The following is a 27,062-nucleotide window of genomic DNA, read 5'->3' as shown; positions in this document are numbered from 1 at the left end:
CAAATTTAATTTGTTTTAACATTAGCCTATGAGGAAAACATTATTAACTGTCCCGTGAACCTTTTGATGATAATTGATTAATATTGTCATACAGAAATAGTAAGCTACAAACAAACAAAAAAGAACAAGGAGGTCAAAACATTTTACGTATAGGTTTTTATTATTTCTCAGTTAATATTATAGCTAACTGTCTTATTGTTTATGGTTGTCCACATGTGCACACACAGGTATTGTGTGTGTGTGTGTGTGTGTGTGCGCGCGCGCTCTCCCATGCGGAGAGTGATAAAGAGAAAGAGAGAGAGAGTGAGGGGAGAAAGGGAAAATTAAATGCTTCTGTGTGGTAGCCATGTTAACGACACAGCCTATCTTCTATATGTATGTAATGTTATGCTTTTTGTGTCTGTGTTGTTGTATCCCATATAGGGCACGGCGGTGTGAACCAGCTAGGAGGGGTGTTTGTGAATGGCAGACCCCTACCTGACGTGGTCAGGCAAAGAATCGTGGAGCTCGCGCACCAAGGAGTCAGACCTTGTGACATCTCAAGACAACTACGGGTCAGCCATGGCTGTGTCAGCAAAATTCTCGGAAGGTACGAAAAATAACAGATGTAGCAAATTTGTCCTATTATAGAGAACTAATAGCCTACTAGTCAAATGTTATTGCTTCATGTAAATTAACATCTTAAACAATTTTGCCTATGTAATGTGTCGTATTAGTAAGATTTTTTTTTCCTTTTAGTGAAAAGGTATAATATTAAATTCACTGACCTTAAATTCATTGTGAAGGAGGAAGGATATGTTTTCTAGGAAACTGTTATAGATTTTTGAATTTTGTGAAATATTTTTCAGCTATCAAAAGGATCTTATAAGGTATTCTGCACTTTAAATGTTCCTTAGAAATTATGAGATGTGTTGGTGGCATGTATTAATCGTGGGGTGCATGGGACATATATCAGTCGCTGAGGAAACCGTTTGATAAATGAATGATTGCGATTTTAGATCGCAGCCTATACGAATGCTAATGATTGAAGACGCAAAAACTATTGAATGTCTACGTGTTAAAATAGAAATTACAAATTTTCCCGTCGCAAGGCTTGGGGAAAAAAAATAACATCTGATAATTTAAAAGTCAAAAATATAATTAAATCAATAGATTATATAGCCCAAGTATTTATGGCCCGTATTCATAATTCACTGTTTATAAATATGCCTCAAAGCCACACGCAACAACAACAAAAAACGCCATCCCTAAGACGTGAGGACAATTTTAAATAACGAATTATCGTTCATCTTTTCCAGATATTATGAAACCGGCAGTATTAAACCTGGAGTTATTGGGGGGTCCAAACCAAAAGTGGCGACGCCCAAAGTTGTGGATAAAATCGCAGAATACAAGCGGCAGAATCCCACAATGTTCGCCTGGGAGATCCGAGACCGACTCCTGGCCGAGGGCGTTTGTGACAACGACACAGTACCAAGTGTTTCATCCATAAACAGGTAAAGCGGTTTGAAATTCCATTTTCACACTTTAAATTTCAAATTTATTTGAAAAGCGTGATGTCATTGACAGAACAGAACTATTTGTTAATTCCGTTATCTACTGTCCTTCAGAAGTAGCTTTAAAACGGCGATTCCAAACACTAACGGCCAGATTATCGTCAGCTAATTTAAAATCCTTTAGAGGCCTTGTACTGAAAACTATCGTTTCCAATTTCCAATTGCTTATTCCATGGGTGATGTTTTTGCTTTTTTAAATTCTTGCTCTCGGGGTGGTCTCAAATGTGCAATTCAATCCCAAATCTGTCCACAGCCTGCAGAGGATCTATAGTTGAGGTCGCGAAAATCACATCTGTCTCGATGAAAACCAATCAATACTCTGTAACCAGATCCAGTGGCACTGGGAAATGCGCGAACAGACCTCAGTGCTTTATACGGAATCTCATCTCAGTGGTTATAAAAAATATATATATATATATATATATATATATATAGGCTAATATATATAGTATGCAAGACAAAAAAGTTATTGTAAGCTAATTAAATGTGTTGAAAAAAGAGATGTGTAATTCAGTAATGTGTGTGATCCATTAATACTACACTTCATCTATTCTATATCTATTATCTTAAAAAAAAGGACATGTCTACTGTGTTAGATTAAACTGGGAAGGGTCATAGTGTTAGTTTCACTGCTTCTATTGTTCTCATTTGTAAGTCGCTTTGGATAAAACCGTCTGCTAAATGAATAAATGTAATTTATCTTAATTTAACTTATTTTAACTAAAAATAATTACAATTAATAAATCTAAATTATTATTATTGTTAATATTATTAAATAAGAATAGTGCAAACAAAAAATTTAAAGTGTGAATGGGTAACTGGGCTTCTACCTCAGCAATTTCAGTAAGTTATTAACTTTCCAAGGACTAACAAACAGGCCCTGCAGTCCTTATATTATCATAAATAATGCAAAGGAGATTATATGCAGATATGCCTACCTACATTAAATCAGTCAGTTGAAAATAAATAGTCTTAAGTTACCACTCTCATTCTTATTTCTTATGAAAATACAAAGGCTAGCAAGACTATCCCAAGTGAGATGGAGACATGGTGGTGGTGGTGGGGGGGGGTTAAGAGTGGAAGAACAAGGTGAAAAAGGCCTACCTGCAAGCAGGAGTAATGAACTTTGGTTAGGAGGCACTGTTCCATAGAGCTGGCCAGCAGCATTACATTTTAATGAGCTGAAGAGAGATCATGGGCCGACCCGCACAAGACATTTCCTCGGAAAAAGAAAGAAAAAAAAAAAACGGGGGAGAGAGAGGCTGAAAAAAATTCATTTCATGCACTATGGCTGCTTAAAAAGGGCTATTTGAACAGGTCTCAACACATGTATGTGGTACATTTTTAATCTACATTAATGACATGAAAGAAGAGCCACTAAACCTTTGTTTCCAATGATGTTAAAGTTATCACCTCAGAGGAGGGCATTGTAAGGACCTCTGTTTATATATGAAATGAATACATATAGGGATGTAACAAATTGATTTGGACTGTTATTCTAAATCATACAAAGATGGTGTTTTATGCTTAGGGAACACACATTGGATAAACCATACCTGAGCTAATTATTTCAAAACTTGCCTGTATTATTTAATAAATTAGGAGTTGCTACAGTATACATCAGTGTGGGCTGTGTTTTCAAGTGAACTGGATTGTACAGCACCTGAACACTGTCCTTAAAGCGACCAAGTACAAATAAAATGCAAATACAATTTCACATTTCCTATAATTATAGCAGGCTGTAGTCGTAGTCGTCCAGTCAAACTGTAAGCCTTGTGCCATTTCAAACAGGTGTTCTTGTACCCTGTCTAAAAGTATTCCCTCACCAGTGAGCAGACTTCAGAGGCAGGACCCTCATGCACTGAGCGCTTAAGAGGGTGACCTCTGCTCTGTTGACATTAGAAGATGTCCCAGCTTTAAGCACATTTTCTCTGCATGAATTATTAAAGATTACACACTGTCTGGGGTGTTCTCTGTGTCCTCCTCACAGCATGAAGTCACTTGCACACAACCAGTTCTGAGCCCTTCTATTGCCTGAATCCTAAGCATCCTTTCAATAGCATCGATTCATATTTTAATATTTCTACAGGGAATTCTCAGTACCCTGGCAAGTCATTAATTCACACCTTCCAAATAGCTCATTCGATAGTGAGAACATGGATCCAAGCTATTGAATTTGTGTTGCTATAGACACAGGGTTAAATCATTGTTTTCAAAAAAAAAAAAAAATCACAAAATACTGATATGGTGTTTGTTCAGGAAGATATAAAATAGTATAAAATAATTATTTTATTGTCATTCAATTTATATATATATAGTGTGTGTGTATCAATTCAATGAATCAAATCTTAGTCATATAAGTAATGATTTTCTAAGTGCATACAGAATTAGGATTTCCTTAGTAATGAAATCTACAGCCATATTATAGTGTATACAAATGTGAAAACGTGTAGCCAACGAGTATAAATGTGTTCCTAGAATAAGGTGACAGCTTCTTCTCTCAAAAGTGTGTCCCAGATTAAAGACATCAGATGCTGCAGTGGGCTTTGGTGAAGCAATAAGACACTATTGCTTTCCTGTCACATATAATTTATAGCCCTCTATTTGCATCTGTTCTTCTCTGCCTCTAATTCCCAACTTTTTTATCCCCAAGTCCCAATCAATAGGACCTCATCCATGCTGGCACCTCTGCATGTTTGTGCTAGAAAATAAATGTCGGATCTGGGAAGTCAGTATCCACACTCTACAAGCAATCTTCACTTGCTTCAGTGAGGAAGAGGATATAGGGAGAGATTGAGATAGATAAAGAAGGAGAAGGAGAGGGAGAAAGATTATTAAAGCTGAGGCCAGTTCGGGGCAGTGAAGCTCATCATTGAGGTGAATTGATGTGATTTCATGCTTTGTTTGCAAGATCATTCAGACCAAAGTGCAATGAAGACTTTCCCCCATATCACACCTTCGAGGTAGTGGGACTTTATCATATTTCTAAAGATGGGATCCCATTTGATTGAATCCACTCTCTCCGCGGTAGCTCCCACTCTGCCTCTCACATCTACTCCATGATTGGCCCTAATACCCCAAGATTGGTTATTTGTGACAGAATCAGTGCATCTATATAGGAAGGCCCCAAAACAACACTAGAGTTTTACACACTCAATGGGTCGCATCAGGCTATGCGTAACATGATCCAGCGAACCAGCTGCTCCCTCAACTCATCGTGTTCTTTTAACTGTCATTTCATAGGATAATTCGAACCAAAGTTCAGCAGCCTTTCCATCCATCCGACGGCACAGGAACGCCTCTCTCCACAACGGGACACACTATAGGTGAGACAGCATACATTTTGCATATAAACATTAAAATCATAATGACATCAATTATGCCTGTGCCCTAATGTTAATTCATTCTCTTTTAAGGTGATCTTGAGAGCACTCCATATACGTTAACCTATTCCTGTGCTCTTTCAGTGCCCAGCACAGCCTCCCCACCTGTGTCAAGCGCTTCCAATGACCCCGTGGGGTCCTACTCTATTAATGGCATCCTAGGAATCCCTCGCTCCAACGGCGAAAAGAGAAAACGCGATGATGGTAAGAGACTGGATTTCTCTCCATCGCTTTTATTCCCCTCACTCCTTTTCTAGGCCTCTCTACAGCCCCCTGTAATTTCCAATTTGTGTGAGGAGATGAAGATGGCATTTTGATAGCACTGGACAAAGCATTTTGTAAAAGAAAAAAAAAAAGGGCTCTCAAGTGACTTGTTATGTAGTAAAGCAGATTGGACTGTTACATTCAGCCATTTGATACTATGGTGTTTGTACGGCTCTAGCACATTTTATTTGATGATACAGTAGCTCTGCGCAAACAAGAATATGCCTACATCCGAATCATGACAGCATAGCGCTTAGGTAGTGCATCAGGGATACGGCTTTATGCTTTTGTAAATAATACAGGTCAATGGAAATGAAGACAAAGAAATCAGCAACGTAAAATGCATTAGGAAATGGCAAAAAAAAAATTTGCTCAGAACAGACTGGAAAGACAAAACTACCTGATGTGCGATTTATAATTGACTTAAAAACAACTCTAGACATATTCTGACATTTTAATTTCACGCAATTTTCTGGCTGTGTATTTTTGCTTTTGAAGAACTGAAATAGCAGCAAAAAGGGAGCTGCCAACCTGCTCATGCCAACATTCCCTCTCCTTTTATAAATGAGAGGGCACATACCGCCTAAGGCCTAATGGCTGATCAGCTCTTCATACAATCGCCTTTTGAATGCTAGTGAATAAACATCCATGTGGCACTGGGCCGAACGAGAACACAGAAAGTGCTGTAGTCAAAGGGAGGAAGGTTGAAGTGGTTGGAAATGATCTCTTAAAACATTTATCAAAGCAGGGCTCCTTGCTTCTTTTATGTTTCCGTCTCTTTAGTTCTCTGGAGTGGCAACCACTTGGATGGGAGGAAAATAGGATATTGTAAGTTTTGTTAGCCCAACTTTTTCTTGCTTGCTAAATCACAAGCCACTCGAGTCTGATCAAGTGCTCTGTGAGGCTGTGTGTGAGTGTGTGCACGTGTACGTGTAGGGTTGTGTGTCGAGGGGAGGGGGATGAAACGGAGCGCACTGACGCTTAATGATATCTTTATGGAAAGAGCTCTGGATCATATATAAACACTGTGAGAAAGTGACTGTGGCAAATCACATTTGCTACAGCATGGCATGCGCTTACAGAGACCATTGTGGGGCTTTTCCTCTGCCACTGTCATAGACCGTTTGCTTCTAAAAACAGAGAAAGGACATAACACGACGAGAGGGGATTACCCAGCCAAACGCCAGCGCCGGTAGTTATTCCTAGTTTGATTAGAACTGACACGACATGAAGAGTGGATGAAGGGCTTGAGTGTAATTGCATCATAAAACACTAGGCGGGAAAACACGAGTTTACGTGCATGCGCAATATCAAATTTAATACCGCTTCAGCGAGGATTACCTTTTATTATAACGACTAGAGTAAATATTCCTGTTGTTGCCAATGTGTTTCCCCTCCTCTGGCCTCACACATCCTTATGCAGGTCTCTCAAGGTGTACAGAGACATTTGTAGGGCATTTGTCATGCCGTGTCCCTGATGAAGAGCTCATGGCTGGTAATTGATACAGTGCCAAATGTCTAAAAAGCATTGTGTTATTTAAACTTAGCCCTTATTTCACACCGAGACATCAGGGAGGCAGAGCGACAGCCAGTGTATGGTTTCAATTTCATAGCAGCCCAGCAGCCTTGGGCTACCTGAGCCTTATTTGGCTGGGTGAAGCCAATCTTCCCTTCATTAGATGATGACATAACAGAAATATGCTAATCCGATTTTAGGAAGAGCTGAGGAAATGCACTTTGAAACACGTGACGTGTAAAATGAGGTTGAGAACAGCCCGTTCGGGGAAGAGAAAAAGTCATGTGCAATGAGTAAGCATTCATTCAGTGCTTGATTTAAGAGACGTAGGCGTCCGCAGTCTTTCTATTTGATGATGCTAGTGCCCTTTAAAAAAAAAAAAGGTCCCCATTACAAGAGTGATATGGAGATAATGTAGTTTGACACGCATTATGTACACCAGGTCTTTGCAAGAGGGGCTTCAGGGACACAGGTGTCATAAGAGTCATTAATCTGTCATTTTCATGTGTTACTGCAAATTAAAAGTAGCGTGTTGCTCGTCGGCTACGGGTGACGTTCGACGTGGTGCGGACCTTCGGAGAAGGGAGGGAGGGGTTGGGGGGAGCCTCCCAAGATTAGTTCTTTGGTGGCAATAGCTCCCTGCAAGTTGAACATAGTGACATTTAAGAGAATTTGCAATTCTGCAGAGAAAAGCTATTAATTCACAAATTAGCACCCCCTTCCTCTATCGTGGATGTGCAAGCTATTGAGGAGACAAAAGAAATAGCCTAAAGGGGAAGAGAGAGACACAGCCCTATCTGTGTAAAGATTGGTTTATATGTCTGCAAGCAGTGATACCAATTATGCCAGCACAGAGAATGCGCCTCAACCTTATTGCTGCCTTCACAGGCCCTTCAATCCATTGCCAGATTTATTTGTGTATCTCATTATGGAAAATAGAATGCCTCTCTTGCCAAATGCATTAATGGCAAAAGAGGGAAATTAAGCCTGTTTGGGATTTCTCATTTGTCAGAGTTAATACTTTGCTACAAAATGACACAAATGAATGAACTGAGTTAATTACTAGCGTACAGGCACGAGTCGCGTTTTTCCACGCAGTTTCTTTCTCACCTGTCCTTGCGTCGGCTGATTAGCAGGTTGGTGTGACCCAGCTCTCTTCCATCTGTATGAGTTCAAACATAACCTACATAGGGAGTAGGCCGGTTGCAATAAATTACATGCAAAAACACAGATTGACGCTCGAATCAGCTGTGGGAGCGTGCGTTCACGTGAAATAAATTAAAGTAGGTTGATTTATAAGGCCTAGCGGCCTATTTATTTTGACATTAGCACGATAAAGGGATTACATCCGTGCCATCGTGGTACAGGTACGCAAAAGTTTTACTTTGTAGCTTGTTTGTTCATCTAAAAGTATTGCTTTGAGAGTGAGTGACAACACACTTCAAATCCCCATGCTAAAATAGTTTGGCCCACAGCTCGAATGCTTTAACCTGTGCTTCCATTTCATGGCTTGTGAGATTCTATTGTGTCAATATGGATTCTACTTTAAAAAAGAATAGAAATGAAATACATCCAAACCAAGAAATGGATTGGCCTCAGTCTAAATCGAATAAGAACATCCCACCGATCTCATCATGATGATGGCCTCTGTATGAAAGAGAAAGCCCAGATTTGAGCGAGGCTGCAGAGCGTAACCGGCAGAGAAGAAGGTGCCGGGTTCCTTATCAAAGGACACAAAAGGTCTATGCCCCCGCTTGGCTGATACATCTGCATTCAAGCAGACCCGCCGCCCCGGCCTGGCCGATAGCGCAAACGCGAAAATCTGCAGCACGAAAACATCTAAGGGCAGGGTGGTTCGCTCGAAGAGGAATCATGTCAGAGAAAAGTCAATTATGAACGTTGATGCTGAGAATTAATGGTGCGCCGCATTACGCAGATTTTAAAAGGAAAGAGAGTGAGAGCGAGGGAGATACGCATTCATTAATTGCGTTCCAGAACGCTGCGTCACATGAGGCCGATGTGCTAAATGACGGACCGGGTGTGAGTACAGTAAAGAAATGTGTGTTATGGGTGAGATGAGAAACCCATGCTGACAGCGGTAGCCTGAGAAAAGAAAAAAGGAAAAGGAGAGAAAGCGCAGCTCCTACTGGCAGCCTGCACACTGTTCAGCGACGCTAAATTGAATTAATAAAGCCTTTAAACACGCTGTAACATAACAGGAAATTAACAGTCCCGGTTGTGCTGCTGCTGCTGCTGCTGCTGCCTCGCCCTTTCTCTCCCTCCATCTCTCTTGTTCTTTCTCTTATTGTCTCTTCTTCTGATTTAGTTATTTGCTGTGCAGTCTTGCCGCACTGTAGATTTCAATAAATAGGAGTGCCAAACCTTTTTTTCTATTCGCTACTTCAGCCTATATAATTAGTGTAAACCCACACAAATTTCTCGTTTTTGAGCAAGTATAAATAAATTTCACTTTTTTTATTAGTAGGACAAAAGCTGTAAAAAAAAATTTTAGAATTAGAATTTATAACATTTTCATTGGATGGAACGCTCAACATCAGGCAAACCTGTGTGACTTTTTCATCTGTGGACCACAAAATAAAATAAAAAATAAAAATCCGTACATTGTAAGTCAATAGAGTCTAAAACAACTTTGGACCCTATCGACTTTCACTGTATGAAAAAAAAACATACTTAAACAATTCTTCAAAAAACATTGTCTCTTGTATTGAACAGAAGAAAGTCATACAGGTTTGGAACAACATGAGGGCGAGTAAATGATAATAAAACTTGCATTTTTGGGTGAACTATCCCTATAACAATAAAAGTAATACATAAAAACAAAGGATGTGTGATATCAGGTCAAGGGTCATAGGGGTCACGAGACCCTCATTTGCTTTTCAAAAAGCTCTCTCATCCAAGCCAGCCTTATCTGATGAGATGAAAGCAGGAAACACAGCACTGTTCTTTTAAAAGAATGTCACACCTGCCCGGTCAACCCTAAACACAACTTCCAAAAACCTAATATATTCTCTCAGAGTTCATATCACAAATTTAGGACATTTTACTTTTAAATATTCAAAAGCACTCACACATATTGACTTCGTACAGTGCATATCTTAAAATGACAAGTTCACCATGATAAGCCCTTTACTGTCTCTTGTTCTTAGTTTTATTTGAACTGGGCTCTCCAGAGGAGGAAGCCCATGGGAGGCCTGTTTTATGGACTCTGGTTATCTGATCTGACAGAGCTCTAGTCCCATAGCACCAGAGTGCTAATGCAGTGGGATGTCAAAACAAACACACTCAAGTGTTCCAATGAAATCAATATAGCATGAGCACTGATGTAAACAGGAGCGGAGCTATATACATAGTCTAGACAACATTACTGTGAATCCCTGTGAAATGTCAAAAATTCCACTGTGAAACGCTCATCTAACCTTGATCTAACCTAAATCTCCCCTAATTGTAACGTCACGGAGAACAGCCCAGCCCCCCACAGCTCAAACCGCAGCTCCGTCCCCTGTGTCAACTAGCGGCCCTGCGCGCTTTGGGCTTTTGAGTATGGCAAACATGCTGCTCCGAAGCAAATGACAAACGCCTGCTTATTGATCGCAGTTTGCACTTAAACCAGCTGATAGAAAGTAATTAATGACTCTATTTTCTTCTGTACCAAAGAGAACAATTGAGGTTTATACGGCAACAACACGCAGCCTTATAGAAGGCCCCCAAGGGAGCTGTCTATAAAAAATGCCTGCTCTCAGATATGGAATGACTCAGATAATGCAAGGCAAGGAGAAAAAACACAACAAAACAACCACAACTTAATAGGAAGAGAAAAAATGTCACCTCTGTGTAGCTTAAATACACACTCCCATGCACACACACACACACACACACACACACACACACACACACACGTAATATCTCCCAGTCTCTTATCAGACCTCTCTGTGGATCCATTTCTCCTGAAAGTCAGTTCATCCTGTGGCCTCAGCCATTGAAAAAAGGTCAAGCTGGCGGGTAGAATGGCAATAAAGCCCCTGAAATGGTACTATCAGTGGAACATGATTGATCAATTGAATTCCATAGCACAGAAAAATGTGGGATTAAGTAGAGTATTATACGCACAATGAGTTGAGGCATGATGTTCATTTCAAGTTCATTTCGCCTCTCTCCTGCCACCAGATCAGGCAATCAATAGGGGCCTTGCATATCATATATCACTACGCTCTCGCCGAGGAGAGAACATAATCTGCTGCAAATTTAGAATGACAGATTTGTAAGGGAGCAAAAAAAGCCCCTCCACCACCAGAGACCGAGGGAGGCTGCCAGTACGGCTGCCGAGGATGCACGGACGTTTGTCGAATGTTTGCGAAGGAGCAAAATGAGGCACTGGGGAAGGAAGGCTACCTGCTTCGGCAGGGTGATGGGGTCACGGTCTGAGGGGAAACTGTTCATTTGTTTATAGAGAGCGAGATGGAGGGAAATGCATAAGCTGGCAGTCAAGCTGCGTAATTGTATTCAAGCCGGGACTGGCCTCCCATTTTTCCAGGGAAAAGCAATCTGAAAGTGAAAGCAGCATTACATTCTAAAGGAAATGGTGCCTTTTAAATAATAGCTCTCCATTTTCCACCAGCCCACTGACTGAAAAGAGAACAAGGTGGCTCACGCTAAAACACATGACGTTCCCAACAAGTATATGTTTGCTCTGAAGGCAATCCATCAATTACTGCAGGCCTATCAGATGATGACGGTGCTGATGCTGATCTGGGATGGGGGATGTGTGGGTCTTCGCTCCCCCACTTTGCACCGTCCACATCTTTTCCTCCCTCTCTTTCTCTCCCAGCCTCATGTGCTCTATCTTTCTACAGCTATTAGGATCAGTTTGAGGCTAGTGCTGACTGAATTTGAGCTGATATACTCCAATCTTTCATCTAGTGGTGCTGAGAGGTGCACTACAGCGCTAGACGTAGCTGTTGTGTGGGGTGCGGGATGGGGGGGGGGGATGGGGTGCCTGCTCCAGGGAGAAATGGGACCATAACGACTGGTACTAGCATGTGGCCTTGTCCCCTCTCTCCTCTCATAGATGGTTCAGATGGCTCTGGCCCAAACAGTGATTCTCAGGGTAGTGTGGAGAGTTTACGGAAGCACCTGAGGGCCGATGCCTTCACTCAACAACAGCTGGAGGCTCTGGATCGGGTGTTTGAGCGGCCGTCGTACCCCGACGTCTTCCCTACGTCAGAACACATCAAGCCAGAGCAGGTTAGTAATATCGAGGCAAATGGACGAATACTAACAAACTAATACACAAAAAACTGGAGATTGTTAGACAGTCTGCAGTACTAATTTTAAAGCGGAGTGTGAGCGGACAGCAGAGTTTATTTGAACCGACAGATATTTTTCTGAATAAAATCTCTTTAAGATAAACTAGTAAAATCAAGTCACCATACGATTTAATCCCAGACAAATGTTAAATGATGCATCTTGCCCAAGCATCACTAATATATGCATTAAATAGTGTAAGGTGCATTAAAGCCAGATTAATTTAGTTTCATCAACACGAATCCACTGATACGAATATGAAAAATAATTGACGAATCTTCAGTCTGAATGAAGAGTCTCACAAAAAATTATGCTGCAAAAAACAAAAAACCCATCTTGTATATACAAGCTCTTATTTAAAGCGTTTGGCTTATTACAAGAGATAAGCTTTATTTACTTTCATTATACTATCAAACAACCAGTGACTATTAATTTTTCCCTTGAAACTTCAAGTAGAGGCCCATAAAGCAAAAGCAGTGGCCTAATTGAGTTCATTTTAATTTCTCTCCGATCGCTGAGAATTACACTGGTGATAAATCAGGGGGACAGCCCTCACCCCTAGTAGAGGGCCTAATTTGCAGCTAATTACAAAACTGATTTCTACTGGAAGATCAATACCAAAACGAATTGGAAATGACTTGCAATCACAAAGAGAAGCCAAGAAGGTATTAAAAAAGGCAAGGAAAGAGGCTAAATGCAGGGGAAAAAACAGCCCTGGAACAGTCTAGAAAAATCACTTTTAATTTAATGTAATATTAATCAGACTACATTCCCATTTATTTGTCCGTTTTCATGCCCCCTTTTTAACTCTTGAAAGAGCGGACATATTAGCCATGTCTGGTGTGTGAGGCCGGGCATTAAAAAGCCATTTTGGAAATGCTAAACTCAATGGGCTCACCCCTCCCACACTTCTGCCAGCCATTTGGTCATCCTTTTCAGATGGCTCTTCAGTTGCCCCACGCCCAACTTGCCCCTATCTGCATGATAAAATAGCTGTTGTGCATCTGAGGCCAGACCAAATAGAGAGGAACATCCGCTACTGGCCAACTGAACATTTGTAGCAGACAATTAGAGTTTATCTGGAATAGAGACAGACAAGTCTGGGGTCACAGCATTTCCCATTGGGACACAGGCCTATTGTGATGCGCAAATGCACGAACGCACACACGCACGCAGACGTATACGCATAAGAACGGACATATGTATGCTCGCACTTAAATGCGCGAGGAACAATGGGAGCCGGAAATCTATTCTCATTTGTTGAATTAGTTACAAAGAAATCTATTTGAAGAAAGTCGTAGTACCTGAAATGCAGCATAATCCAACGTACATATCCAGAAAAACATAAGCGTCAATGTTTTAGCATTTCAAAATAATAACAGAGAGCTGTTTTGGGGCTCATGTTCGTGTCATCATTTTCTCATCCTAAAGAAAACAATTTCAAATGCTCTCGAAACGAGGCCATGTTGGTAATCTAACAAAGCGGACCCGTCTCCTCCCTTGGCTGGTCAGGGGAATGACTGCAGTCAAGCACAAAGAGACAGCTGACACCCCTTCCTTTCAGTCTGTTCCAAATCCTACTCTCTGTCCCGCTCACAACCTTAATGTATGCACACACAGTTCACATTAACTCCAGCAAAAGACACATGCACATCTATCTGACTGGGGGAAATAAAAATAATGTGCAAGTGTAGTAGGACTGGATTTCAGGTGCCCATTTACAAAGCCACAGTAACTGAGCCGCCATTATATTAAATCCCTGGTACTTTGTGTACAACACTTTCCCTTCCTTGAATCATAATAAATATCATAAAAAGGAGAGAAATTATTTTAAAATAAAATATAGAACTGGCAGCTCACAGGCAGAAAGCTTTCTAATTGGACACCTAAAAGTGATGCTTGGATCCCAAGATATATCTACTTAAAGTGTCCCCCCTCCCCTCATTGGCAGGCTAATGAATACTCGCTACCAGCACTGAACCCTGGACTGGACGAAGTCAAGCCCAGTCTGTCGACCAGCGTCAGCTCAGATTTGGGCTCCAGCGTGTCACAGAGCTACCCGGTAGTGACAGGTAAGAGCGCTGGATCGACCGTCCCAGCTGACCATTAGAATACTGGCAGTACATTCATATTCTGGTCTATGTGACTGTTTTATGTGGTAAAGTGAGCTTTATAAGTTGAGCGGACAGGTGAGAGTGGAATGTGACATGTTGATCTAAAGTGGATGGATTAGTGCTGCCTGCTCTGAGGACCCGTGTAAGAGAGAGGCGATCGAAACAGACAGGCGCCGTTTCTTGCATGCAAGTCCCAATCATTCAAAGTGATTATGGAAAACTGTCAGCCAGTGTCACTGTGCAAAAACCAATGGATTGTTTTACTACTTCACCTTTGTGTACTGAAAAGTTAGCTTCAGCTCATAGTTCTCAAAAAGAAATATGGCGGTCTAGCATGGTTTGGCCTTTGTTGTTGCATCGTGTTTTTTTTTCGTGGTATGCGGTGGTTAATGTCAGCCTGGCTAATTGAAAGATTGTTTCATTGTTGCGGCTGTTATTACCTCAGAGAAGGTTAAGTTTACTGATAGCCAACTGTCGGGCTGAGATTAATATGCTGAGCTTTTAATAAAATTCACATAATTATGCAGGAGCCATCAAAGCCAATGAGTTCTGTGTGGGCGGAGGACAGGATGATTGAAAATTGCTGTGTCCCCTTCTCAAATGATAGCTGGATAATGTTATGTGAAAAGAAAGGGCTTTTTTCCCCCCTTGGTAATATGTGGGAGGTAGAGTTCCCTCCAGAAAGTTGGGCCTCTGGAGAAGAAAGGTGTGTTTTTGTCCTTTGTATGAAAGCAGTCTCGGTCTAGGGAGCACCCTCATGGCAGGTGGCCTTTCTTGCACCTGGGACGGGACACACCGGGGGTCTTAGTGCAGACCACCTCTTGCTTCTGGTAGAGCACAGGAACGGCTCTATACTAGAGAGATTTTCAAATGGTTGTTTAAGTTATATTGTTGTTAATGATTTCAAAACAGTGTTGTTTATGCATGCATGATGAGAATACCTACCCCTGGCATCCTAAATTCAGCTTTTACTGAAAAAATAAAATACAGTTGTAGTTATGTTCTAAAGCTCTTTCAGAATGTCTAGGCTCCAAATGACATTTCTTGAGAGCCGTATATATTAACTGTTCCATGTCGTATTCTAAATGACTTTTGGCAGTAATAACTTCATTTATAAAAATAAAAAAAAGCAAGAAAAGCAGTTCAAAGACGCAATAACGTAATGTTATGGTGTACTCGCATGTGATAAACTGGAAATAAGAATAAGGACAGAGTTAAAGGAGGTGCTAAATTACCCTACGCATTTACACTGAGAGCCAATTCTGAATAAATTACTCCCTCTCATTGGATAGAGCTGGAGATTATGCTCATTCCCAGCAATGTTTTCCTGAGCCAATTAAAATTCACACTGCCATTGATCTTGTTGATTTTATGTCGTGCGATTTGCATAATCTATTAAAGATGAATGATTAATGAACTCTTCATTACAAAACAGAAATTGGAATTTTAAGGGCACTACGAGGCATAGGAGAGATTTTTGTGTTAACTGTTTACCCAATTAGTTTTAGGGGTTACTGCTCTGTACTGAAAGTCCTAAAGGAAAAGCCATTTAAAAATAGCTTATGTATTAGATTGAAATTTATGATGCTGGATGAAATGTAATAAAAAAAAGTACATTCCTTAAAGTAATGTAATAGATGCATGCTTAAAAATATTAATAATCATTTATAAATGTATAAATAAAGACATATAAAATTAAATAAATATGATTCATTTATAAATAATAATATCAAATCCCAGAAAGTACAGATGATAATCTGTACTTCTGTTGTCATCAGGGGCAGTACTTTCCCCAATGACTCATGAACATTCCACACTTTCATGTATTAACTGTAGTAGAGGGGGGAAAAAACAATGGTATGATTTATTCAAACTGCAGTAAAAAGTCTGGATGCTGTCCAGATATGACTAGCCTTTTAAAAAGGCCGTTTGCACATACCTTCACAATGAATGACTAGTGCGGATTCTTAAGCACTGTTCCTGCCGAGCCATATAATGGAAGTCTTCCTGGTGCCAGTAGGATGGTACCGTGTAAATGGGCACCCCTCCGACCCGCTGAAAACCTGAGCAGGTGCTGAAGGGATCCCCCCTGTTCCAAATCTCTTCAGAGAGATGGAGGGAGAGGAGGGGGCGGGAGGAGAAAAAAAATACAGAGAGCCCGGGCCTGAAAGCAACAGAGCTCCATGTCTAAAAAAAAAAAAAAAAAAAAAACAAGCAAGGAAAGTAAGAAAGGAAAGCAGCATACGCAGGCAGAGTGAAAGAAAAGACTGCTTTGTGTCGGCTTATGCGGCTGATGAACTCCGGCTGAAATATATCCGACAGAGAGCCATTTTTTAAGTGTGGCCCGCTATTCTCCAGTGAGCAGCAAACAACACGCTGCTGGCTAGACTGAGGTACCTGATGTGTGGCCCGGTGACAAACTGCCTCTGTCTTGAGTCACCAGAAGCCCCGGCAGGCCCTAGAGCCCAAATTAATGTTTATTTCAGCCTCACAATAGCACACTAACCTTTAAGCACACATTTGATAATGAATAACTTTAGGAACTTATATTGGGGATTCAAGCAGTTTGGTCTTCCAAACATTACATTGCTGCAATTGATCAGTGTAAATCAGTCCCTTTCTTCCTGTGATCTTGTGAGAAATGTTGAAAATTGAGGTCAAAGATTTCAGTACTTTTACAAAACATAAGGCAGGTGACTTTGCTGGAACTGTTGGGTTTTAAAAAAAAAAGAAAGAAAAAAAAGTCATTCCTCTCTCTTCTCTTACTGCACCCATGTGAAACCATGCATTCATGAGAGCGAGGCAGACGTAGAGAACTCTATAGCTCTGGTTCATGTTGAGATGTGATGCGCCTCCACATAGACCAGTGTTTATCTTCCATCTCTGTAATCAGGAGGTTGACAGCCTTCCTTTTTGCAGGTCTTGCTTGTTTCCAGGATAATAAGCAACAGCACCTCTGATTAGTTTCAGAGTTCAGTGATCTTGAACACTGGGCTTCGGTCAGTGTAGCGAACGCCCTTGTCTGCTTTACAGCGGCAAAGCAGAGGCCGTGAAAACGCGAGGCCTAATTCCTCCGACAGCCTCTCTTCCTTTTCTTCTTTATTGGCCTCTAAGGTTTTTTTTCCTCTAAGTTAGGCTTTATGGCCATCATCTTCCTCTTTGAGATATAGTCATCTAACAGCCTCGTTTTTGTATGCGATTTTAAATAAAACGTCATGTTTATCCTGCTCCTGCTGTATGAAGATTCGCAGAGTCCCAGACCTGCGCAGGAAAGAAAATTCTGCCATTGATTTGTGTGGGAAAGAAGCCAGTTAAGTTGCCTGATTTCCTGGCATTAGGTCAGAACGGGTTGTCAGGGTTGCATCTGACAAAAAGGAGGCCTTATCTTAATGAGCGACTCTCCGCACATAGCTCGGTTGTAAAACAACAATAGTTGGGAAACAGCTAATGAGGCTATCATGAAGCTGTGAGAGCCCTCCCCACAGACCATGTTAACAGCAGAGGATGTTAAAGAGGATGAGTGGAGAGAGAGATGAAGACAGAACTCACATTGATTGCTTGAGCTGCAGTGGCAAACCCGCTAAGATGAAAAATGCCAAACATCATCAGCCAAATGATATTAGGGCTGGCGATGCAAAGGGGCCGTGTCGCGATTTGCAGGCTTTTTTTGTTTGGAGATGCGACTCTTACCTCCGAACCTTAGGGAAATTTCTCTGTATTTGAGCTAGATTGATCTGCGAGGCATGCTGCTGTTTGCTGATGCTGTTCAAGAGATATTGTTTGAAAGTGATTTACCTGCTTGTATTTGCTCATTTTTAGCTCATTTGACGGATAAATAATTCCAATCAGGTTTGTCTAAAAATGTAGCTTTATTTAGATTCAGATATAAATCTAAAGTTGATAGAAGACTGTGAAAATGTCTTCTGTTATGGAGCAAATTATAAGTTGCTTTCCATTCTGAAAAAAAAGATAGAAAAAACAAACAAACAATGGAACCAAAGATTTCTATGATCAGTTTACAAGAAAAATATATATTTTTACTTCTAATCTATTCTGTCCGTAAGTGTAAGTAAGCAGGGCCCACAACTAAGACTCACAATGAAGGTAAAATTCAAGGAAAATTTAGTTTTATCAAAAAAATATAACTGGCCACCTGGCCTTTAACTTTTCTTGGAATTCCCACCCAAAAAATATATTTTTGAAATTGCAAATTATGGAAAACTGTGATATTCTGAATCTGATTTTTTTCTCTCTCAATGTGAGGAAATTGAATCAGAGATTCAACTGGTCTACTGAAGATAAAATCAGTGACTGTTCCATCGATACATATATACAATGTTTACATCAACAACAAATGTCCACAATTAAATGTATCTGTTTTTGATCTATTTTAAATTTATGTTGCAATTCCTGAATTTGAAGAGATGCATTCCAGGCATCAAGCCACCATAAGGAATAAAATATCAATCTTAATGTTTTTTTTGTGAGAGGTGATGTTTCACTGAGAGTTGCTGGGAGTGCTAATGACAGCTGTAAATATACGGAAAAACAGAAATAAATAATTATTTTGTCAAATAGTTTTACAGAAATAATGCAAAATACAGTCTAATGATTATTTGTAGCCCACAAATATGTGTGGCAAAAGTTTTAAAGCATTTTTGATGTAATTATTTGTGGATGGGTGTTTGCACATAAAACCCACACATCGCACAGTAACATTTCCTGGCTTACCATGACCAAATCCCCTCGTGCGTGTAGAAATGTTGTTTTCTGAGCGTCTGCCTCTGGAGGCTCTGTTAAAACTCCTGAACACACCCGGGGAACTGAGTCAGAACACCACGGCACTCGGAACTTCACATAAATCCTTCTTTTCCTCCTAAACGCAATGTAGCATCACAACAACACCAAACACTGTCAGCCAAACTTCATTTTCCTCTTCTTTTACTGCTTCCATTCAGTACTTCCATCTGTCATGATTCATTTTTTTTTTTTTTTTTGCTGAGTGCGAGTGATTGTGCATTGTCTGATTGTGTGTGTGTGGCTTTTTTTGTTGTTTTTCTCCACCTGGCAGAGTCACATTCATCCTCCGCGTGTGTTAAGCAGGAGCCGCATGAGGCTTCCCTGGCTCCTTTCACCCCTTCCTCACTGGCAGTCTCGGGTCTAGCGGAACTGTTGCCCCTCCAGCCCAGCGTGTCAGTAGATGCCTCCACTCCCTGCTACGGTGCCTATGCCCATCATGCCCCCAGCTACAGCCAGTATGCAAGCCAGCCTATTATAGCAGGTACAGCCCTACAAAAAAAAGAAAAGAAAAGAAAGATTAGAAACTTGCGCTGGTAAATGGGGGAAACAGCCAGAGGCGTCATGCATCTGTTTCTTTTTGAGAGGGCACCAATAGCAGTCCAAGGTCATTTGGTGCCCTACATATTATCAAAGGAAGAAAAAAACACTCTTTAACTAATTTTAAGTGTTACACTACCTTTGAAAATTTGAGGACATTAAGATATTTTTGAAAGAAGTTTCAATCAATTAAGCATTATATTAATTAAAAGTGACACTCTTTTACATTATATAAAAAAAATCTATTTAAAATAAATGCTGTGGTTTTGAAATTTTTAATCATTAAATAATCATGTGATCAACAGTGATCTTGAGCACCAAATCAACATATTAGAATGATTTCTGAAGGATCATGTGACTGAAGACTGGAGTAATGATGCTGAAAATACAGCTTTGCCATCATATGAATAAATTATGCATTATATATACATAAATGAATTACAATTGAAAATAGTTCATTTAAGTTGTAATAAAATTACACAATAATACTATTTTACTGTATTTTTGATCAAATAAAGTGTAGCCTTGGTGAGCGTAAGAGACGTTAGAGATACCAAAGAGACCTCTTTCAAAAACCTTACCGACCCTGAACTTTTGAAAGGTAGTGTCTGTGTATATATAATTGAGGTATACACTTGTGGCAAAAAAAAAAAAAAAAAAAAAAACAGTAATATATATGTATAGGCACATTCCATGGCGCTTCTGGAGACAGCTTCTGTCCTGTACTCTCCTGAGAAACACTGCTAACACTTTTTTAGTCTCTAGTTCTGTGATTATACTTATTTACTATATACTATACTATATATATCACAAGTTTTCACATTGCTTACCATCCTGGTGTGCCTGTTTGACTGTCAGCTCTCTTGTTAGTGGCTGGACCAGGGGAATGCTCCCCCCCCCCCCCATGCTTCCCCCCCTCCCTACCCAATGGTCCCCTTTCAAACAATGATGCAGGACCTCACGAGGGTCCAGTCGGGACTGAAGAAGGCCTACGTGCTCTAAAGTTTGAGCCAGCACATCCAGCAGGATTGCTAGCCATCACCTAAAATTACAGAACTGAATATGGAGCCGGCACTGTGCGCTCTGCACTCTCGTGATGTTTTGGGCTTTTTAGCAGCAGCAATGCCACCAGCAGGCCGAGGGCATTCTGTGCTTCTCTCTGTCGAGCAATTTAAAACACTTCAGTCAAAACAGGCCAGCAGCGCCACTCTGTGTAATAAAGGAAGTTAAAAGGCTGAGTGACCTAGAAGAGAAAAAAAGCAGTGGAGGTGTTTTAGCTTCTGCAGGGTCAACAGTTTTTCAGGTTGTGAATTTTTTTCAGGTGAACTTTACCCAGTGCATCCTTGGCATGTGGGTTTTCTAGTTATCTGTCAACAACAAAAAAGCTTGAGCTGATTTCTTAGATTTTCAGTGAAAATGGTTACAGGATTGTGCTTAAAAAACAAATATGTTTGAGTATTATTGTTATTGATGTGCATGTAACACTTTAAGTAGTTTAATGCTTAGGGCACTTCTATGCATCATACATTTTTATGTGCCAAAATATGTGGTATTCATGTTATCTTTTTTTACAGCATATCAAAAAGTAACTCTAATGCCCCTATATATCTAGTATTTGTATGATCTAAAAATCTTGAATTCTGCCTAACTTCCCTCATTAGTTGTAGTACACTTAAAAATTGTAGTAGTAAAACTAAGCCCTTTATTATTATTATTTTATTCTAAAGATTTTGGGATAATCATAAGGGGGCATCAACACCATTTGGTCATTTATAGCCCATTGAATTATTATTATTATTTTTGTGTGTGTGTGTAATTGTGCGCTTACAAATTTTACTTTCTTTACAGGCCGAGACATGGCAAGCACAACCCTACCAGGGTACCCACCTCACGTTCCCCCAACTGGGCAGGGCAGCTACCCCACCTCTACACTTGCTGGAATGGTCCCTGGTAAGTTTAATTACTATTTTTACGAGGACGTTAATTTTAAGAGAGCTCGTAATATTTTCAGGGAACGGTCCTGTGCAATTGATCATTTTCTGGAAACCTGAGGTCATGCAAAGCCAACCTCAATTTGCACTTCTGCATCTGGAAAATATTCAATTATCACTAGCCCAAAACTTGTTTTTGTATGTTTTAATATATTAGTGTAGAATGCCAGGTAACATTTTAAGAATGAGAGTTAAAGAGAAGTGACACAAAAGCTACAAGCATGTTGCCCATGACATTTCTGGTGATGCTAATATTTATTAAACAGGATAATATTAATGAGGATAAGAATAATGAGGAGGATGAGGAGCCAGAATTGCAGTCTAACTAAAGACAAGGACAGGCAGTGTGGATTTCGATCTCGAGTCGTCAATAACCCGAGTAGGAGCCTCAGCTTATCGGCTGCTGAGGAGAAAATTAGCGCCTCTCAATAAGTGATCAGGGACATAAGTGCGGGATATAGGACAGTTCCTCTCAGTTCCACTCGGGTTCCAGTGCTCATTACGCCCCTCCCTCCCTCCCTCCCTCCCTCCCTCTCTCTCCCCAACCGTTCGACGCTCTCACAGGCCATCGATAAACACAGCTTTCTCCAACCTAGCCTCTAGTGCTGCAGAGCGTATCTCTTTTCCCCTCTACTTAACCTGCAGTTCAGGTTCACAGCAAACAGTTAAGGGTCACAAAACAGCGGGCGGGAAGGCCTGTAAATATTTAAATCACTATCTCTCAGAGGGACCTGACTTGAGTTTCACTGCCAGGACAGGATGCAATCTGGCAGCAAGAACGGTGCCCTCTCCCCAAACATCACAAACACACACATACGTATGCAAACGGACAGCCTGAGAGATGCCGCAGAGAAGTTGGAAAAGTGTAAATGCGATTGTACTCGGAGCCAGGGGATAACATCAGCGCTCAAAGTCGGACTTGTGAGCACAAACACGCAGTGTGCGAAAATTGGAAAACAAATATTTTACATCAGGCACAGAGAGGGATTCTTCTCTCGGTCACCGTTGAGTGCCTCAGATAGATTCAAGTCTGTCTTGGGCTTCCACGGCCCACAAACATGAATGGTTCGCAGGGGCAAATTTAATTCAGTGACAGGATTCATTTGCTGGGCAAACATATCTTTACAGGTACATCAAATATGTTTTCATCAAAGATTCATTTTCATTGGTCACACAGGCTGAGAAATCCTCTTAAATCCTAGAGCCATGGGTTTTGTGTGCACTTCCATTCATCTGGCCCTCGAACGACTAAGATTTAGTGACAGACCCCAAACACTGTTAAAGCAAAAGCCATTCCTCACCAGCTTCATATAAAACCCGGCCTTTATTGTCTCATAAAAGAAAGAAACGTGGGGGACCAACAGCATTGCTCACTGACATGGACAGGGCCGCTTCCTGAAAGTCGAATTCGGCCGCATAAAAAGGGGCGAGTGTGCGCGAGAACGAATCCATTGGGGAGGTTTTTTGAAGCGGGGCTTTGGTGCGGCCAAAGAAAAGAGAATCTTAAGAGCGCAACAGCAGAATCAAAGAAAAGAAAATTCAAACCCCAGCTCAGGATTAATGTAACAAATTCAGCCAAAATGGCCGAGCACCAGGGCGTAGGAAAGAGGACAGGGCGAGCCATCTGCTATCTAGAGTGGCGAAACAATGCCAGTTCCTTTAGTTCTGATGTGCTGAACTAATGTGATGCAATATTTCAAGGACAGCGTTACTGTAATTCAATCGACAGCATTAGTGGCATAATGGTGATTATCACAAAATTCATTTCTACTTGTCCCTCCTGCGCAATCTAGATTACAATGTAAAAAAAATAAATTTAGTTATTGGAGTAAGAACATGAAAATTCTATTTCAGTCTTTCGAAATTTCTCATTTAATTTAATGTGTTACTTGCTGTTTCTTTGTAATTATTTGTGAGATTTACAAGCAATTTACGAGTGAAATTTTTTAATAATAAAAGTAAATCCTGCAACAATTTTTTTTCAGTGTTCAGTGAGGCATATACAAGGGGGCAAATCTGTGTTAAAATACTCACTGTTTAAATAGTAAAGCCACAAAATGTAAACAATTATTTTGAGGGGAATTTTTGTTGCCAACTTCGTTATAATCCCTAAAACTCTAAAACAACAACAAAAGATTTGAACAGCTTTACAAAATTAACAAAATAATTAATTTAAGTGCTTTTATGAAATTATTAGTGCTCTCAAATTGATTAATCGCGATTAATCGCATCCAACATAAAAGTTTTTGCTTGTATAATATGCACACATATACTGTATATATGCATACATGGGTGTATGTATGTGTATATATATATATATATATATACACACTTACACACACACAACGAGACACGCACGCACACATATATATTATATAAACAAAAACTTTTGAGTTAGATGCAATTAATCGATTTGACGGCACTATAAATTATAAAATGAGTTTAAATTTTCCATAAATTGGCACCATTTACTTTCAATATAAATTTCTCAGTGATAAAAGAGGGCATTATACCACAAATTCTGACTGTCGAGCTTAACTTCTACTGAATATGCTTTAAGATACCAGATTTTCTTTATTGCTAACCTGTCATTTGTGTTTGATTTTAGGAAGCGACTTTTCAGGAAATCCCTACTCTCACCCGCAGTACACAACTTACAATGAAGCTTGGCGGTTCAGCAACCCCGCGTTATTAAGTGAGTATTAACCCTTTTTGCTTATCCCTTATGGGATTAGTCGCTTTAAAGTGGGATTAATATAATCACATTTTACAATGACATTATTTGCATACAGCTTTACTAAACTAGCTACAGTTTTATTTCTCTTTTTGATTAGCAAGGTCATAACACACTGCATCTCTAAATTAAGACGCTCATAAGCCCTTCGCAAGTGTTTTTGTGCGTGCCGAGGTTTCAGAACGTAATAGAATAGTTTGATTGTATTTTACATAAGCAAAATCATTGGGAGTGGGCGTAAATGTTGCTCTTGCTGTGGTTTCAAACGCTCCGCTCTTCTGTTAACTTCCAGGTTCCCCTTATTATTATAGTGCCGCATCCCGGGGCTCCGCCCCTCCCACTGCTGCCACTGCCTATGACCGCCACTAGTTACCATGGCAACCCAATCAAACTGCAGGACCATGGCCGCAGCCTCCATATCGTACCAGTCTGAATGGCGCTAAGGTCAGAGGGATTGAAGATGGCTACGCGGTCTTCAGTTTCATGGGGCCGAGATCGGATTAGGAGGGTCAAGCAACAGCGGGCCCTCCCCCCCCATCAGACATCGACTATAACCCCCCCCCCCAACCCCACCCCCCTCACGCAACATCAACACTAAGGCTATCATTCTCTAAATCGCTGAACAATGACTGAACTATTTCCTGAAAGACTTTGAAAGATTCTACAAAAATATATATATTATACAAGATATAAAACAAGACGAACCGTGTGAAGAAATACGAAGTAACAATTGATGTGTTGTTGTTTTTTTTGTTTTGTTCTCTCTTTAAATCAATCAATACATTCCTTTACATACTGTATTTAGGATCACTAACAGATCACACACACAAGGTTGCCTGAGGCCTTTAAAGTAATTTGCCCATGTCCTACACCATTTCACTAGTGTCTTACCTCTCACGGACAGAACAGCGACGTGTCAGCTGAGCAGAAAACTGCGGAATTGCTCCATTTTCTGTCAAACAGACAAGTGTAACAGTCTTAGAAGCCATCTCTGACTCGTGGTATGAAATTACCAACTTGATTTAACATTTTCTGTGATACACAATCAAAACGGGGTAAAGAAAACAGATAAAAAAAAGATAAAAACAGGTCAGACACTGAAGAAGTTAACTGTTGCTGTAAATGACCTGAAAAGAAACCGTATATTAAATTATTGTTTTGGTTTAGCTGATGGTTTGTGTGCGTGTGTGCATTTGTGTGTCATACCTTTTCAGGATATTCCATTTTTACATCATGATCGGTGCCGCTCTTTTCTCGTTTGCACTATTTTGCATTACTGGATTTATATTAAGTACAAATGAATTGCAATTATCTTCGTAAATTTGCCAGATTATATATAAGCAAAAAGGTCTACTCCAATTGACAAAAAAAACAGCAACATTGGACAAAAAAAAAAAAACCCACTTGCTATATATTACAAAACTAGTATATTGCTTTTTTTGTCCTTCCGTGTGGATCATTAATGATTCCTTAAACTTAAAGAACCATTTTTGTAACGTGTAACTGAGACAGAACGACTCTGACTGGCTCAGTACCAAAGTAATCATTAGCAGTCAATTGTACAACAAGTTTAACAAATGCCTTACAGCTTTTTTAATTTCATTTTTTTATGGTTTGGCTATGGTCCTGAGAGGTAGACATGCATGTAAGCCCTCTGTGTGGTCGAACAAACGTTTCACCAAATGTTAACCGAGGATAGAAATGGAAAGGGTCCATACATACGCTCCTGGAAATGTAAAGTGAATGTACTTTATACCACGTTTGCCAAAGACTTAGTTTGATATTTAATATTTTATTTGCTGTATCTGTCAATAAAACAGTATTATGTTTTAATAGTAGTCAAAACTGATTGTATGTGGTAATGTTGAACAAAAAGGACAAGATCCATCTTAGGCCCACAGCAATGTAAACAGAAAAGGTGAATTCTGTTACTTAAAGGTATGTCATTTGCAACAAACTGCTGCTTTGTAGAATGATTTGTGTATAATGTGAAAACAATTCTTCTATGTATATAAGATCATCTACATTTCACCATTGCAGTATCGTACTAATTTACTGATTCCATTTGTAGATATGACAATTGAAAAAAAAAGAAAAAAAAGATTGACATTACATTTGTGTCTTCAATGTGTTGTGCTTTGCAGAGACGCACAACAAAAAGTTTGTAAGCCGACCTGCGTCGTTCGGCGGCTTTCAGATGCTATCACCACATGTGCGGCTGTTTGTATGTTTTGTTTCGGTTCACATTTACTTAACTTGTTCATACTGTTTAAGTCTCTATGCAAATCAAGTAAAATGGTATTCTGTATTCTCCTTTATTACTGCGTTCAATTTTACCTTTCATTTTAAATGATCCCTAAATCCTGTATAGAGGATAAGCCTGTAGAAATGAACAAATACATTTCACATGCATAGTTTTGTGGATTGTTTTTGTACTTTGAACCTTCCTGTAGAAGTCAAAATAGAGTTAAACACAAGACTTCAGAATTCTGAAGCTTTTTTTGTCGCAAATATTAAGTTAAAGTTATTTTGCTACAAGAACAGATGATTCAAAATTCATAGCATGCAAAGGAAAAAAAACAATAACAAATACAACTGTACATAAATGTACACACAGAGCAACCACAAGTTCTATTTCACACAATACAAAAGATATTATTTGGGTCTTCCTTTTTAAAAAATCTAATTTCAGCTATGAAGTTAAACCACAGTCCCGCATAGAATGAAGATATTCTAACTCACTCACTGCAATCCACATTTGGTTGACAGAATTCTTCTTTTTAAAACAAGCCCACAGCAGCAGGAAGGGGAGATGGTTCTCCTTTCATTAAAATAATGCAAAATA

At 40.0% G+C, this 27,062-nt stretch overlaps 1 protein-coding gene across 20 annotated transcripts in view; it reads left to right on the top strand.

The window, feature by feature from the left end:
- The window catches only part of pax2a (paired box 2a), a 32,371-nt gene extending 5,740 nt beyond the window's left edge, over positions 1 to 26,631 (top strand). For 2 of the 20 annotated variants that reach the window (XM_056242897.1, XM_056242896.1), the window contains exons 2-13: positions 424 to 589; positions 849 to 869; positions 1,299 to 1,496; positions 4,800 to 4,882; positions 4,973 to 5,143; positions 5,987 to 6,031; positions 11,806 to 11,981; positions 13,993 to 14,113; positions 19,227 to 19,436; positions 21,341 to 21,442; positions 24,092 to 24,178; positions 24,529 to 26,631. In XM_056242897.1, coding sequence (XP_056098872.1) covers positions 424 to 589; positions 849 to 869; positions 1,299 to 1,496; positions 4,800 to 4,882; positions 4,973 to 5,143; positions 5,987 to 6,031; positions 11,806 to 11,981; positions 13,993 to 14,113; positions 19,227 to 19,436; positions 21,341 to 21,442; positions 24,092 to 24,178; positions 24,529 to 24,650 — 1,502 coding nt within the window. In that variant the 3' untranslated portion in view covers positions 24,651 to 26,631. Of the gene's footprint in view, positions 1 to 423; positions 590 to 848; positions 870 to 1,298; positions 1,497 to 4,799; positions 4,883 to 4,972; positions 5,144 to 5,986; positions 6,032 to 11,805; positions 11,982 to 13,992; positions 14,114 to 19,226; positions 19,437 to 21,340; positions 21,443 to 24,091; positions 24,179 to 24,509 lie in introns of all 20 variants that reach the window. The other 18 variants (XM_056242904.1, XM_056242902.1, XM_056242901.1 and 15 more) reach the window with 17 other exon arrangements.
- The last annotated feature ends 431 nt before the right edge of the window (positions 26,632 to 27,062 follow it).

This window comes from Rhinichthys klamathensis, unplaced genomic scaffold (assembly GCF_029890125.1).
Source record: "Rhinichthys klamathensis goyatoka isolate OS25496 unplaced genomic scaffold, OSU_Roscu_1.1 h1tg000764l_1, whole genome shotgun sequence".
Classification (NCBI taxonomy): Eukaryota; Metazoa; Chordata; class Actinopteri; order Cypriniformes; family Leuciscidae; genus Rhinichthys; species Rhinichthys klamathensis.
Note: the sequence above shows the minus strand (reverse complement) of the source record. Positions and strands in the feature narration are given on the sequence as shown.